General features: G+C 38.1%; 2 protein-coding genes across 2 annotated transcripts; one reads left to right on the top strand and one right to left on the bottom strand.

Annotated features, from left to right (window-relative positions):
* Nucleotides 1–336: 336 nt before the first annotated feature.
* LOC146579048 (zinc finger MYM-type protein 1-like) lies at nt 337–1,758 on the bottom strand. Its single transcript, XM_085267888.1, has one exon. It carries the CDS (start codon nt 1,756–1,758, stop codon nt 337–339), a length of 1,422 nt encoding a protein of 473 aa, XP_085124014.1.
* Nucleotides 1,759–7,693: 5,935 nt separating this feature from the next.
* LOC146579047 (putative high affinity immunoglobulin gamma Fc receptor IB) lies at nt 7,694–13,625 on the top strand. The gene is made up of 10 exons (XM_085269474.1): nt 7,694–7,728; nt 7,864–7,908; nt 8,137–8,397; nt 8,476–8,721; nt 9,010–9,126; nt 9,656–9,712; nt 11,650–11,715; nt 12,293–12,361; nt 12,517–12,602; nt 12,996–13,625. Exons 1-10 carry the CDS (start codon nt 7,698–7,700, stop codon nt 13,131–13,133), a joined length of 1,116 nt encoding a protein of 371 aa, XP_085125600.1. The 5' UTR covers nt 7,694–7,697; the 3' UTR covers nt 13,134–13,625.
* Nucleotides 13,626–14,284: the final 659 nt, after the last annotated feature.

Here is a 14,284-nt window from a genome sequence, read left to right as displayed (position 1 = left end):
TTTAAGTCATATCAGTATGCAAAGTATTACCATTACTTTTTTAAATCAAGTATCTCTTGGAATTTAGACATTACAGAAATGTGTGTTGTTCACAGTGGCGTGCACAGACATTTTGGGGGGCAAATGCTCGAGGGGGAAAAAAGGGCACTTTTTGCATATGTGGAAAACCTTTTCTTTTTATAATAAAAAAATCGCACAGGTTAAATGCAATTTGACTTTTATTTCAAAACATTCTCTAAAAATCAAAAATCACACCACAAAAAGATAAAATCTGTATCCAACTCTAAACTATATACATACATATTCTCAAGTGTCCATTAAATGGAGTGTACTGCTCTAAAGAAGCATCCTTCTTGGTGCCATGTCTTTGTAGATGTTGATGACCTCATTGTAATTGATCTCCACATCTTTCTCAATGGCCAACAAGAGGAGATCAGACAACCTTTCTTCTCCACACAAACTTCTTAGTTTATTTTTGATTATTTTTAGCTTTGAAAAGGATCTTTCAACTGTCGCAGTTGTCACTGGTAGTGTTGCGTAGATCTGAATCATTTTGACAAAGGCAGGAAAGATCAGCTGGCCATTGTTTTCCCTCAGTATCAGAAATATTTCTCTGAGGTCTTTTGAACTAAAGCTGGAGTGGAAGACCTTTAATTCTGTTTTGAGCTGGTCCTCATCTTCTCCATAGAATTCACAGAGGATGTGGACAGCTTCAATGGCTTCTGGGTTTGGTGGGCCTACCCAGTTAGCATGCACAGTTAAGGGCTGGAAGGACTGAATGATTCTGGCCGTTGGGCTTCCAGTATTGTCCCCTTTGAACCTCCTGTTCAGTTCCCCAGTCATGATGTCCAGAAAGGTGAAATATACACCACTCCTGAAATATGCCTCCACTGACTCAAACTGAGCACCTACTTGAGACACTGTGGTGCTGTGTTGGAAACGCACTGGAACTTTCCGCTTTCTCTCCTGACCAGGCACCACGGTAGGTACTGGAATGTTGAAACTCTCTGCCTTCTCTGATGCACATCTAAATATCTCTCCAAATTTCTCCTCAGACCTCATGGTTTGCAATGTGTGAAGCACACCATCAATTACCTTGTAGGCAGTGGAATGGTCCAACCCTTCTTCCTGCAGAGAATCTGATGCCAAAGCAGTGACTTCGAATACTGGTGTGGTGATTTCCATGCAGAGAATGAACATAAAATTAATGGCATTTCTGTACATCTGAGCATCACCTTGGGCCAGGTTAGGTGGGTCACTGTCACTGATGTCATCAAGGAGCATCAAAATGGCTTTCAAATTTCTCTGAAGTGCCTTCAGTGCTTTTTCCCTGCAAGCCCATCGAGTATCTGACAGCTGCTGGAGCTCCATAACACGTTGTCCAGGAAAGAGAGACTCCTGAAATTTGACCAAGGCAGCATGACGCTTTGGGGAGCCTGAGCAAAAGGCATACAATTTCTCCACCAAGTTGAAAAATGTCACAAAATGCTTGCTGGACTTTGATGCCTCCACTAGTACCAAATTGAGGCAATGGGCTTTGCAGTGCACATAGAGGGCCTTCTCATTGTGTGCACGGATTCTAGCTTGGAGACCTTTATACATGCCACTCATGTTGGCTGCTCCATCATAGCCTTGACCATACATGTTCTTCATCTCTAGGCCATTCTTTTGCAGAAGCAAGAACACTGTATTCTCCAGCTCCTGGCCTGTAGTTGTATCAACATTGCACACTTCGATGAATCTCTCCTTTATTTGCATATGATGAAAATATCGCACAACAAATGACACTTGCTCTTTGTGTGAAACATCAGAGGTTTCATCAAGTAGAATGGAATACATTTCAGCCTCTTTTATTTCACGTTGTATCTCCTTCCTGATGTAAGTTCCTAGTGCTGCAATGATGTCATTTTGACTTCTGTTGGAAAGCAGTGACACCTGGGGCCTTGTCTTGGTGGCTTTAACTGTGGCAATTTTTTCCAAATGCATTTTCAGCACACTATCGTAGCGGGAAAATACATTGACTAATTCACGAAAATTGCCACGGTTATCACTGGACTCACTCTCATCATGACCTCGGAATGCTTGTCCCTGACGTGCAAGATACACTGTTAGGTCAATTAATCTTGTCAGGATTTCTTTGTTTGTCTGCCTCTCTCGCTCTCTAACTTCCACCCCTTTTACGTCTGAAACATCAAATGCAGACTGAAGGGCCTTTTTCTGGAAATTGATCCATCTAACCATGCTTGTCATGTGCATCTCTGCGCTGGAGTGTTGTTTGATTTTTTCAAGAGCAGTACTCCACTTTCTGATGCCATCAGTTGTCCAGGCTGTTCTGCTTTTATATTTTTCATCCAAGAGGAAAAGCCGACAACTAAAACAATGCATTGAATTAGCAGTGGGTGAGTATTCCAGCCACACATTAGCAGAAAACCACTGTTTCTGGAATGATCTCCCCTCAGTTTTTGGGTAAGGTATATCAGGCTGACATGGGCCCACATTGCAGCACATTGAAACGTATCTGTCATTGCGCTTTATTTTAAATGTATGGATGTGTGTTGGATCTGTTGGGTATTGTAAAGCTGCTAACTTTGACATTATGTGATCGATCTGTTCTTCCTCATTGTGGTCTTCAGAGAGCACTACATCAGTGTCTGTAGGCCTAACTGAACCTGTTGCTGCATTGGTCGCGGCTTCATCTGTTTCTATATCTCCCTCTTCTGCTATGCTGGTAGATGGCATAGAGCTGCTTCCCTGCTGTGACTGACTACAATGGAACAATAATAATAATAATAGTATTATTATTTATCATAATAATAAGCTTAAACAGATAGTTTTAATAATAACCCATACTGCAAGTCTTGTAACATAGAAATAACTTTCGTAGGTACAAAATAATAGTTAGCTCAATGCCTGCTGATTAAGTTCATTAAAAACTAAGTGTGAACAGCTTTTAAGATTTTCCAATAGAATTAACTGCAAGGAGCAGGTTACATTAAAACATTAAAATAGAACCTGACTCTGCCCTTGACTCTGACCTTTCATCTTCATTTTCCTTTGCTTTCATCCAGGAGAGCAGAGAACTGCTTCCCTGGGCTGCCTGTTGTAGATCCCTTTCTTTCTCCTTTCTCAGCCTCTCTTTCCTAGGCATTATGCTTGCTGAAATTAGTAAATAAATAGACCAAAATGTATGAGAACGAATAAGACTGACTGTGGTCATTACAAGAACAGGGCAGAATGGTCGTTTTCACAGGCAATTGGGAACTGCCTATTTTTCCTTTAGCAAATTAATGTGTTAATGTTGCCAATATGTTACACCAAAAAAAATTAACATGTCTAACCAGTGCTTCTCAAAACTTTTAACATGCACCACCCCCAACACCGTACCCTTCAAACTACCAATAACAACGTCACTGTTCTGTCACAATCAGGTCACAACACAGTGCGTAAATGTCTGCGAGCATCGCTGAGTCAGTAACAACCAGTTAGGCTAAAGACTGCATCTTTAGACAGTTGGACGGTGTTCTAACTTTCTCACAGGAGACACCTACTAAAGACAGTCAAAGACATTAATTTCAATCTTACCAAAGTAGGACAGTAGTTGACGTTAGTTATGGAAAGGCTAATCCACAAAAATGGAGAAACGTCCATAATTCTATTATTCATAATCATGTCAAGGTTTTAGGTTTTTCTGCAGTTCCATCTCTAAAAAGTGTGATGTCTTCCCGTCACTGACTTCAGTTTGAAAACTTTGTATTTATTCACAGATTTCCGTGAGATCATCCTAAAATTTGTAACGAAAAATGGGCTCAAAAGAGCCCTCTGCCTAACGGCATGTAGCCTATAGCATAACGTGATATTTTCAATAGTGTATGCAAAAAGGTCGGAATTGATGGAGAGTGGTTGCCTAAATGGTTTAGGTTACATTTTAAATGTGTCGTTTTTTTGTTTATCCATATGGATGGATGGAGGGGTAAGCTGGCAAAGTTTGTCATGTGCAGTTTCTGACAGGCTACTTCACAACAAAACAATTGCAGGTTGGTCTTAGAGGGCAAACAGAATAATTTCACTCGATTCATGGGTTACCTGACTGGTTGGGAAGGGAAAGAGCTGCCGTGTTGTCCGCCGTGGCCCCCAGTCGCTATAGTTAGCCTACTATGCCTACTCCAAGTAGTCCTATGTCATGCCGCTGCTACACGCCTCACAACAAATGAACTGCAAGCGTGTTCACGCGACACGGTGACAGTGAAAAAGCGACAGGGTTCGGGTGTCTTTGAAGAAGGGGCACAAATCAAGCCATTATTTTCACACCTTTTTAAATCGCGCAGCTTTAAAAAAATAAAATAAAAATCACGTCTTTCAAAAGGGCACTTTTTTGGACTGAGGGCAAAAGGGCAAGTGCTTCAGCACCACCTCGTCTCTATCTGTGCACGCCAGTGGTTGTTCATGTTACAAAAAACATCCCTTCTAATTCCACCATGTATGTTCCAGTATGCTACAAGTTACGATACTCTATATGGTGAAGCCCTCAATGCCAGCCTGAGGCTGTACCTGAATCAGATGAGTTAAAGACTCAGCTTTCTCTGCCATTAAGAGCTGTTAACACTGTACTAAGTAAAACCTCCATTGAAGAAATATTGAAATCAACTCAAAGTCAAACTGCCAGTGTTGTAATGCTGGTTGATATACTGCAGGGGGCAGACTTAACACATCCAATATTATTACATAATTTAAAAACAATATGTTTAATATATTTTGATCAGAAAAACACATTTAAATCTGCCCGTGTCCTTTATACATGATAAATAATCTCTGCAGACACATTGAGTGAGATCATGCCTCAGAGCACAGCTGTCACCTCATCTTACAGACTCTTTTCATAGTTGTGATTGTGGTTCTGCTGCTGTTCTTCACTGATAGATAGTCAAAGCTAGACCAACTAACTCGTGTTCACCTATGTGTTAGTGTAATTGCCATGAAGCGGATAATAGTCCAAGCAATTGTGAAAAATAGAGCAATAAAACCAATTATCCCATCATACTTCTTGTAGTTAATGAATAACTTACTGATTCATTCATTTTGCTGGTAATAGTGACTGTCTCAAGAAATGAACTGGTTGATCTGTTGTTTCTACAAATACCTTTTTAAACTCCTTTTTGTCACTTTGAACATACGTGATAAACATCAGCTCTACTCTTACTGCCGATCACACTGTGGTTTGTGAAAGTCATAATCTACCGAAACTCCTGCCTGACCTCATCTCTCAACCTGACCTTATTTTCTCCCAACTTAAAACCATGTGTCAGTCCAATCTCACGCCTCACCTCTAACTTGCTGATCTCAAACGTGTGCATGTATGAGATGTGCAACCCAACCACAGCATTGTTATTTCTACATTCATAGATTATGTGGTTATTTTCTCTTTATTGAAATGTGTATTTCTCCTATCACGTGTTGGGTTTAAGGTCTCTTTGCGTTTTATGTAGTTGAAATAAATATATTTGAAATAATAAAGAAAAACTTTATTTGTGATAAGAAAAAAACTGAATGAAATGACTGCTGGATAATGAATCGCAGGGATCAGAGTTTTACAGTTGTTAACCGATGTTACTGCAAAGTATCACAGGTTGGGTCTCTGACCTAGTGCTCTGAGTACATTTGGTATTTGTCTCAATTGTGATTAGTTCATGCGTCATTCCTATTTAGCTTTTAGTTGAGGTTAAAGGCAGTCATTATTTATTGTGTCCTTGGTTTCTGTGTTTGGGTTCTTGTATTGTTCATCACGTGTTAGGTCTGTTAAGATCTGTTTTCATGTCTAGTTTCAGTGTTTCCTGTTTTATTTCTAAGGCCCCGGGGCAGACCCAGGACACGCTGGAGAGATTATATCTCTCGGCTGGCCTGGGAACGCCTTGGTATTCCCCCGGATAAGCTGGAGGAGGTGGCTGGGGAGAGGGAGGTCTGGGCCTCTTTGCTTAGGCTGCTGCCCCCGCGACCCGGCCCCGGATAAAGCGGATGAAGATGGATGGATGGATGGATGGATTTCTAAGGAGTTGTGTGTTCTTTGTTCACTGTATTTAGTTTCACTTCCCTGTCATTAGACTCATGTCAGTCAGCTGTTACCCCATGTGTTCCCATTCCCCCTAATCACCTTCTGTGTGTTTAAGTCCTGTGTTTCCAGGCCAAGGGTTCATGTCACATTTTCTCATGTCAGGTCCATGTTCCTGTTTTAGGTTTTTATTTAATTTAACTCACCCGGTTTAGTTTATTGTTAGTCTTGCCTTTTGCCTTTTGTTTGCAGTTATTTTTCCAGCCTCAATAAATGACTCATTTTTGGTTATTCAAGTCAAGTTTTGTTTCATCTGCATTTGGGTCCACCTTTCACACTACACTACACTTTGTGACACAAAGGCTGATTTACTGGTTTTCAGGTCTAGCAATATGGAGTTTTGATCCTGCCTCAGACTGAGTATTTTTGTGTAGTCTGTATCATATTTGTCGTGTTTAGCATGAGTTTTATCCGTCTTGTCTCTGTGTTTGGAGATTACTTACACCTCCATTCAGTTCCTCAGTGTACATAGCCCAGTCTTCCCCTTTATTTTTGCAGAAACATCTCTGTAGCTGTGTTGTGGTAACTTTTCTCTGATGTGCTTCCCTAATTTTGTCTTTCTGCTTTTTACCTGGTTGTGTGGTTGTTTTCGGAGTATTATTTCCTCTTCAATAATATATCGATCATATTTAGGCACTGAAAACAGTGCCTAAATGCCTTGCCTTGCTTTGGTTCATGTGTTTTGAAACTGCTTGGTTAATTTTTGAAAAAGACATTTTAAAATAGGACTCCTGATTGTATCACTACTGTACTGTATCACTAAAGACTATAAAGTATATCTAAAGTGGAATGTGTGTCTATATCTAAGCTTTACAACACTGTCAGGCCGACTGTAACATCACTGGTCTGGTTCAAATCATCTAGCTGGCCAATCGGTCTTTACTTGGCACTTTTTTTACTCCTTTACACCTAAGACTTTCTCTTGCAGACACCTTTGTGTAACCCACCTCCTCCCCATCACCACCCCTCCTATGTCACTCGGGCTCCACCACCACCACAACCACCAGGGGTTTCTTGCCTAATCCCTATCACCGATAGGAATCCATTATGCTGTGTCTAACCACCAGTCTGAATTCTGTACATGAATATCACTTTATCTTCAGCAGTGTTAACTCTCCTATTTCTCTGAAGTGCTTTTACACATTTGTTGAACGGCTAACATTTTTCAGAGACTGAAAAATGCTCCACCCACAGATAGGAAACTGAAACACTGAAGCTTAAACTGACACGAGATCAAATGGACCAATACGGCAATGCCACGATGATCCATTTGGCAAAGTAAATCCATTGGGTATCCTTGTTGGTCTTCAGACAACAATTCTGATGGCTAAAGAACCAAATGGGACAGGCAGAAGAGAAAAAAATTAAAAAAAAATAAATAAATAAATAAACTGACACGAGATCAACTTGGTTACTGTGGAAACGACTTTAGTAAAGTTAAATGATTACATTAATTAGCATTGAGTTGTAAAAGAAATAGTAGAAAGTAGTAGTGGTAGTGGTAGTAAAACTGCTTTAGGAACAGGAAGACTAACAGGAAGACGCCCCTGCTCTCAGTTTTCACACTTTAGTATTCAGTCTGCAGCACGACATCATGGTGTTCAGAGCTGCCTGCATCAAGCTGTGTGAGTACGGTCTTACATCCACAATAGAACTAAGCAATATAAAGGTTAAAGGTACTGATGCTGTTAAAATGTCAGTAATTATTAAGATCATAATAAAGTATTTATTTTAATAGATAGTTCTTTAATTCTCTTCAGTGATAACTGTCAAGATCCTGCTGTGTGCACATGATGACAGCGTTGGTGAGTCCCAGCTACCTGCTCACTGATATCAGTTTTTTTTTTGTTGCAATTGTTTGATGGAGAAGTAGATCATTTAGAAATTAGATGTAGGACATGTGTTCATCCCTCATGTATATTTGATACATATTTGCCGTAATTTTTATCTGTTGTTATTTTGTTCTGTATAGTTTGACAACATTTTTATTAAACAATAAAACTGAACTGAATTTCTCCTTTTCCTTATCTCAGGTGCAGTTTTTCTTCGTGTTGTTCCAAACAGATCACAGTTCTTTGAATATGAGTCAGTAACTTTTTACTGTGAGGGCGTCTCTCATTATAATGGTGTACATAAATTGAGAGGGAATATGAAATCATGCAGCTACACTAATGAGAAAACAGCAACAGGATTGTCCTGCTCTATAAAAAATGTTTATACAGAAGAAGGTGGAGAGTTCATATGTGAGACTGGAGGAGGGGAGAAAAGCAACATTATCAACATCACTGTTACTGGTAAGTTTCCATTTAGTAAGCATTACGTTGTCATAATCAAAGACATCATTGAATAGATTTATACATGTTGGTTTTCAGCTGGTCCTGTGATCCTGGAGAGTCCTGCTGTTCCTGTGATGGAGGGAGAAGCTGTGACTCTGAGCTGCAGAAACAAGACAACTTCCTCCAACTTCACAGCTGATTTCTACAAAGATGGAATCCTCATCAGGAAGAGCTCCACAGGATACATGACCATCGGCAGAGTTTTATATTCTCATGAAGGACGTTACAAATGCAGCATTTCAGGAGCTGGAGAGTCACCAGTGAGCTGGCTGAATGTCACAGGTCAGAACACAGGTGAGAAACAACAAAGTTTTAAAATAAATCCCATAGATACATTTGATTGCTGTCATTCAAATCTGTAGCTTTTTGAAATACTGTGGAATTTCCAGTGTGCAGTATTAAAGGTACACTTTATGGAAATGGAACAGGTGTACTAAACTTTCACATACCCTCTGACTGATTTTTATCTTCCTGTTTGACCTTTTTTTTTTTGCTTTTTTTTCAATTTTTTCAAAAGATCAATTAAACAACTTTATTCATATTTACAAATATATTTAAATATATTTACAGATAGTTCCGAAAATGAAAGCCATCCTGCCACACCTTGGATTATTGTCACTGTTTTATTGAGTGTTGTGTTGGTGGTGGGGGCACTGCGTCGCTTTGGGAAAGATTACTGGGACAGAGGTAAAGAAAATAACAAACATTACATTTCATGTAGAATTTTGTGCTCATTGTTTTGCTGTTTTCAAATTCTCAAAAGGCATACAGTACTTTGGAAAAGTCCAGATCAATGGCAAATGGAAAGTACTTGAAAGTCATGTCCTGAAGAATCATGATCAGATCCAACAAAGACCTGAACGATTAATCTGTCTCTTCAGTTAGTCTTCAGAACTATTTCTGAAGACTACTTAAATAAATTACAAAGAAGCTTTCCTAAGAAACTTTAGACTGTGTTCAAGAATAAAGGTGCTTATACTAAATGTCGACTTTTAAACACACTCTTTTTTTGTCTTTTACGCAACATTTCCATGTATCTTTTTACACATTTAAGTAAATTGCCTCAACTGTTTCCAAATTCTTTTAGCAAAATACAAAGAAATAGCAGTGGCTCATAACTTTTTCATAGCACTGTTGTTGTCTAAAGTTTTAAAAAATACCTTTATTTTTTCCATGTTGTTCACTGGTGACGTTGTTTTTCTTCCTTGTGCTATAGCACTGCTCTATCTGTCAACTAAGGTGCGTACTTCAGATTCAACAGAGCGTCAAACAGGTCAGAACACAAACACTGTTTAATTACCCATGTGTATGGCATCCTGCAAAAGACTTAACTATGCAAAAATAATTAGTGTGAATGCTTGAAAAGCATTCACAGTATTGTTCTTCTAATCTTTATTCTATTTTATTATATTTTATTATTATGGATTCCGTACGTTTTTTGTAATCTATCTCCTTCAAAACCGTTCAACTTAGAAAAACCATTCAAACACCATTAGATTCCTATTCTTTTGGACATGACTGCTTCTATTTTTCTCATTTTTAACATTTATATTTTTAATTTTATTCAACTTTTTTCAACAAAAATTTCCCATGTATTTCAATGGGGAGACCCTTCAAATTCTCATTCAACTTCCTCCTCTTTAAACTGTATCTACTTCCACATACATTGACATAGAGCCACCATTCAAACTTTAAAACGAAGACAAGACATTCAACTATTCAACTTGTATTTATCTTTTCAATATCTATTATACTTTTTCTTCAGTTCCAGTTTAAGTTTCATGATGTTTTTTCACCCGTTTCAGAGTTTATAATGGGTGTGTATGGGACGGAATGTTGGGGCTAGAGTGAGGCAGCTCAACTGCTAGAGTGAGAGGAGCAAAAAAATTAATCTTAAAATCTTTTTTAAAACTGCTGCTGTGTCCGCAGCATTTGCTCTACGGGTATGATTTTACCCTCAAAACGTAGCCATGGCTGTCCTCTTTCATCCAATGTGTTTACTATTGTCCTAGGTGTTATGGTTCTTTCATAAATGTCACCAATGCACAGCCTCCTCCCTCCAACTGTTCCATAGACTCTAATGTTAAAATGGCTCAGAAGGTTCGTTTGAAAATCAGAAGAGCATGGTGTCTTTCCACTGTCACCACGTCCATATAATAAACTCCACAGACATGAAAACTGAGAATTCAGTAGACTAGACATTGCTGTCACTCACGGTGAAAGAATTTTGTCAATACGACTTTTACTTTTCATTTGGGAACGATTTGTTTCGGCCTGACTTTTCTGTTCATTTTAAGCAGCAAAAGTGAGGCGCATGTCTGTGTACGTGTGTATGGAGCCATTGGGTGCGGTCACTATAGCAACCAGGCTCACACCTGCCTGCTTAACGAGCTCTGCCTGCCACTGTACCAAGATTAATCTTAAACACTTCTCTTTCAACTGCTGCTGTGTCCACAGTGTTACAGCCATCATTTTACCCTCAAATTGTCGCCATTATTGTTCTCTTTCCAACACCGTATCTTTCAAAGCTCAGGCATTTAAACTTTTTAAACTGTGTGGATCAAAGTGGAGGGATCACATTTGAGTCATTCAGTGATTCAAAGAATATGACCTTTTAATATTCATTCAGATGTTTTCTGACTCTAAATGTTCTTTTCTCATTTCTTAGGGTTTTCTAATTTACATTTAAAACATTTTCAGTTTTTTTCCAACTCCTTCTTCTGTGTAACCTTCAGCTTTTAGCAGTTCAGCACCTTTGTTTTCAGGTTAAATTCGTTTTTTTTTTGTTTTTTTTTTATCTCATTCAATATTTTTAACTCAAAATTCAGCAATTAATTCATTTCAGTGCATACATTCAGATTCAAGCATTCACACTGCAGTTTCTTCAGAAAATGCACTTTCTAGTTTAACTTACTCTCTTTTGGAACCTATAAAGTCCTTTAAACCAAACATTAACAGGCACCACACAGAAAAAGACAAGAACTATTTATTAGGATATGCTCTTATTTGTTATTGTAATAATAAATAAAAACTTGTGTCCTTTTGACCAACATGAAATAAATACTTGGTTAAAGTAATATACATTATAAGATTTTTAATTGTGAAAAACAGAAGCTAAATGTCCTGACATAAAAAAAAAACTCTATTTAGACTATTTTGTCTCAAGACTACTGTTGTGATGTTTTATGTTGTTGTTTTTTTTAATCACAGAGGCCAGTGCACCTAATGCAAGCAGAGCAACATACGCTACTGTAAATAAAAACAGGAAAAAAACAGGTAATGTCATGTAAATTATAGTTATCTCCTGTTAAAAAATAACTTATTAAGTTTACACTAACAGAATTTAAGTTGATATAACGTTTGTCGCAAATTTGATTTATGAAGTCAAACAAGACTTGTTTGTCTGGTATTGCCTTACTCTTTCTTGTGATGTGTATCTGTTATTGCTAAATGTGTAGGCGGTGGTGAGAACATGAGTTTCCTGAACTTGTGCTTCAAATAAAAACCACAGTGCTAATACAGTTCAGGCATGTATTTTAGACGCCCATCTAGAGTGAGAGGTGTGAATTTGCTTTGTACAGCTCAAAACTAAAAGTTTTGTATTGAAATTTTGTATTAAGTTTATATAATAAACTATAAATTAAACAAAACAAGAATAGGAACATGATATAATCAATATTCAATCATCTTACTCATTTGGAAATGACAAAAACAATGCATGTAGCATAAAAATGTATAAAACTGCAGGTATTGCCTTATATGTATATTAGGCATTTCGAAAATGTCAAATTCGACTTCATTGTTTTCAACATATTGATATCCTCTCTTTACTCTCACTCTGTGTCTCCTTTAGATGAAGATGGATTTTCTTCTGGACCCTGTTACTACCTCGTAGAACAGGAGTACGCTGAAGTAAATGAAGGTGAGACTTGTTATGACTTGTTAAAAGCCATTTGTATTCAGATCAACCACTATTAAATACATTATCAATTAACTTATAATAATGTACGGAAATATAAGTTTTTTATTGAGTAGAAATTGTTGCTATCGACTGATTTAATTCTGTTGTCAAAACAGAACCAGAAAAGTCCACTGCAAGAAGAACTTCGTCACATGTCTATCAACTTGTGCCAGATGACGCTTTTTATTCTGTATTACAAGAGGTAAGACTGAGGCAGTGGTGTTATATTGCAGATAATATGTGATGGATACTAAAGAGTGGACAGTTAATACAGATTTCAATACATTATTACTTTTCAAAAAGTACTTTTAATGTTGGCAACTTATTTTACTGAAGTTATTTTACTGAAAGTACAGGCTTGGGAATGTATTAAAAATAATAAAGTAAAAAGTAGCTCCTCATTAGGACATTTGAAAAAAAAAAAAAAACACAAAAACAAAAACAGTTTGTGTGTTTGCTGGGCTGATAGAAACGCTGCATTTGAAATTGCCTGCAACTTAAAGATGCTAGTTCCTCTTCTGTAGGGCTGGTTAGATGCTGAAGCACCACAACTGCGTATATGTTGTAACTAATTCCATCTCTTTGTGTGCAGTAGGCCATGGTTATGGATACACCAGTAAGATTGTACTTTGCAAAAAGAAATTGCCTGGAACAGGAAAAACTGAGAAACTGCTGCAAATCCAGTCCACCACCCATGATCCTGCTGCTCATCAGAAGGACCAGAAGCAAATAGGCAGCAGTTCAGAGAAGGCCAGCCTGTTTCACTACTGATCATCTTAGAGTGGTGATAAGCCATTATCCTGATCATCTGATTGTTATGATGTCTGTGTTATATTGTAGATGCCCTGTAAAGTGGCCTAACCCTACATGGACTAAGGTTATGCAAGGCCTAATGTATTTATTTTATATTTTGTGAAATAATAACTAAAACAACTCTGGTCTTTCAGGAAACATTTGTATTTTCTGTCTGGCTCAAATGGCAATGAAGTTACAAGCATTTAAAGAGTTTTTGTAAAATGGGTCCACCTCTGGACCCATTACTCATTTCACTTTTTTAGTGAGTCCAAATCCATTTGGCCGTATCAAATGACATAAGAGGTCTCACTACACACACAATGGCTTGCAGTTATCTATTTGTAAAAAATGTTTGGAATCATGTATGATTTTCGTTCCACTTCTCTCGTGTACACCACTTTGTGTCGGTCTTTCACGTGGAATTCCAATAAAATTGATTCATGTTTGTGGCTGTGATGTGACAAAATGTGGAAAAGTTCAATTTCAAGTTCAGTTTTGATTTAATCATAAGGTCTTGTATCTATATTTGTTCTGTGCTTCCTGTGTGCTTTGCAGGGTGCAGAGAGAAAGAGTTGATGAAGGAGGAGCGTTAAACAGCACACTCACGTGTTTTCATGAGTGAAAAAGTAACACAGGTTACTTTAGATACGTATAGTGTGCATGTCTATAAATTGTTGTCTTGCGTATGTTCAATTAGATCAGTGGTTCCCAAACGTTTTTTGCTAGGCCCCCTGTGCGCACAAACATATCCTCCAGCCACATTGTGGTTTATTTCACACCTCAAACATTTAGCAATTAAGCAAATACAAGTAATCTGCAATAAATTAAAGGTAGTAATAAAATAAACTACTAACTCTTTTACGCTACGTCCACACCTATAAGTGTATTTTTGAAAACGCAGCTGTTTCTATGCGTTTGGGCCTTTCGTCCACACGTAAACGTCGCGCCGAACCACCGAAAACTCAGGTTTTTTTAAGAATATGTGTGGACGAGGAATACAGAGTTCGTCACGCAACGTCAAAGGTATGTGCCTTTTTTCACAGGCAGGGCAAAGCTATGAGCTGATTTTGTCTCTATCTGTGCGCCATG

Source organism: Mchenga conophoros, linkage group LG3, assembly GCF_057382185.1.
Source record: "Mchenga conophoros isolate Kocher_MC1m ecotype Shallow Benthic linkage group LG3, M_conophoros_male_GT1.1, whole genome shotgun sequence".
Taxonomy (NCBI): domain Eukaryota; kingdom Metazoa; phylum Chordata; class Actinopteri; order Cichliformes; family Cichlidae; genus Mchenga; species Mchenga conophoros.
The sequence above is the reverse complement of the archived record's forward strand: the minus strand, read 5'-3'. Positions and strand labels throughout refer to the sequence as shown.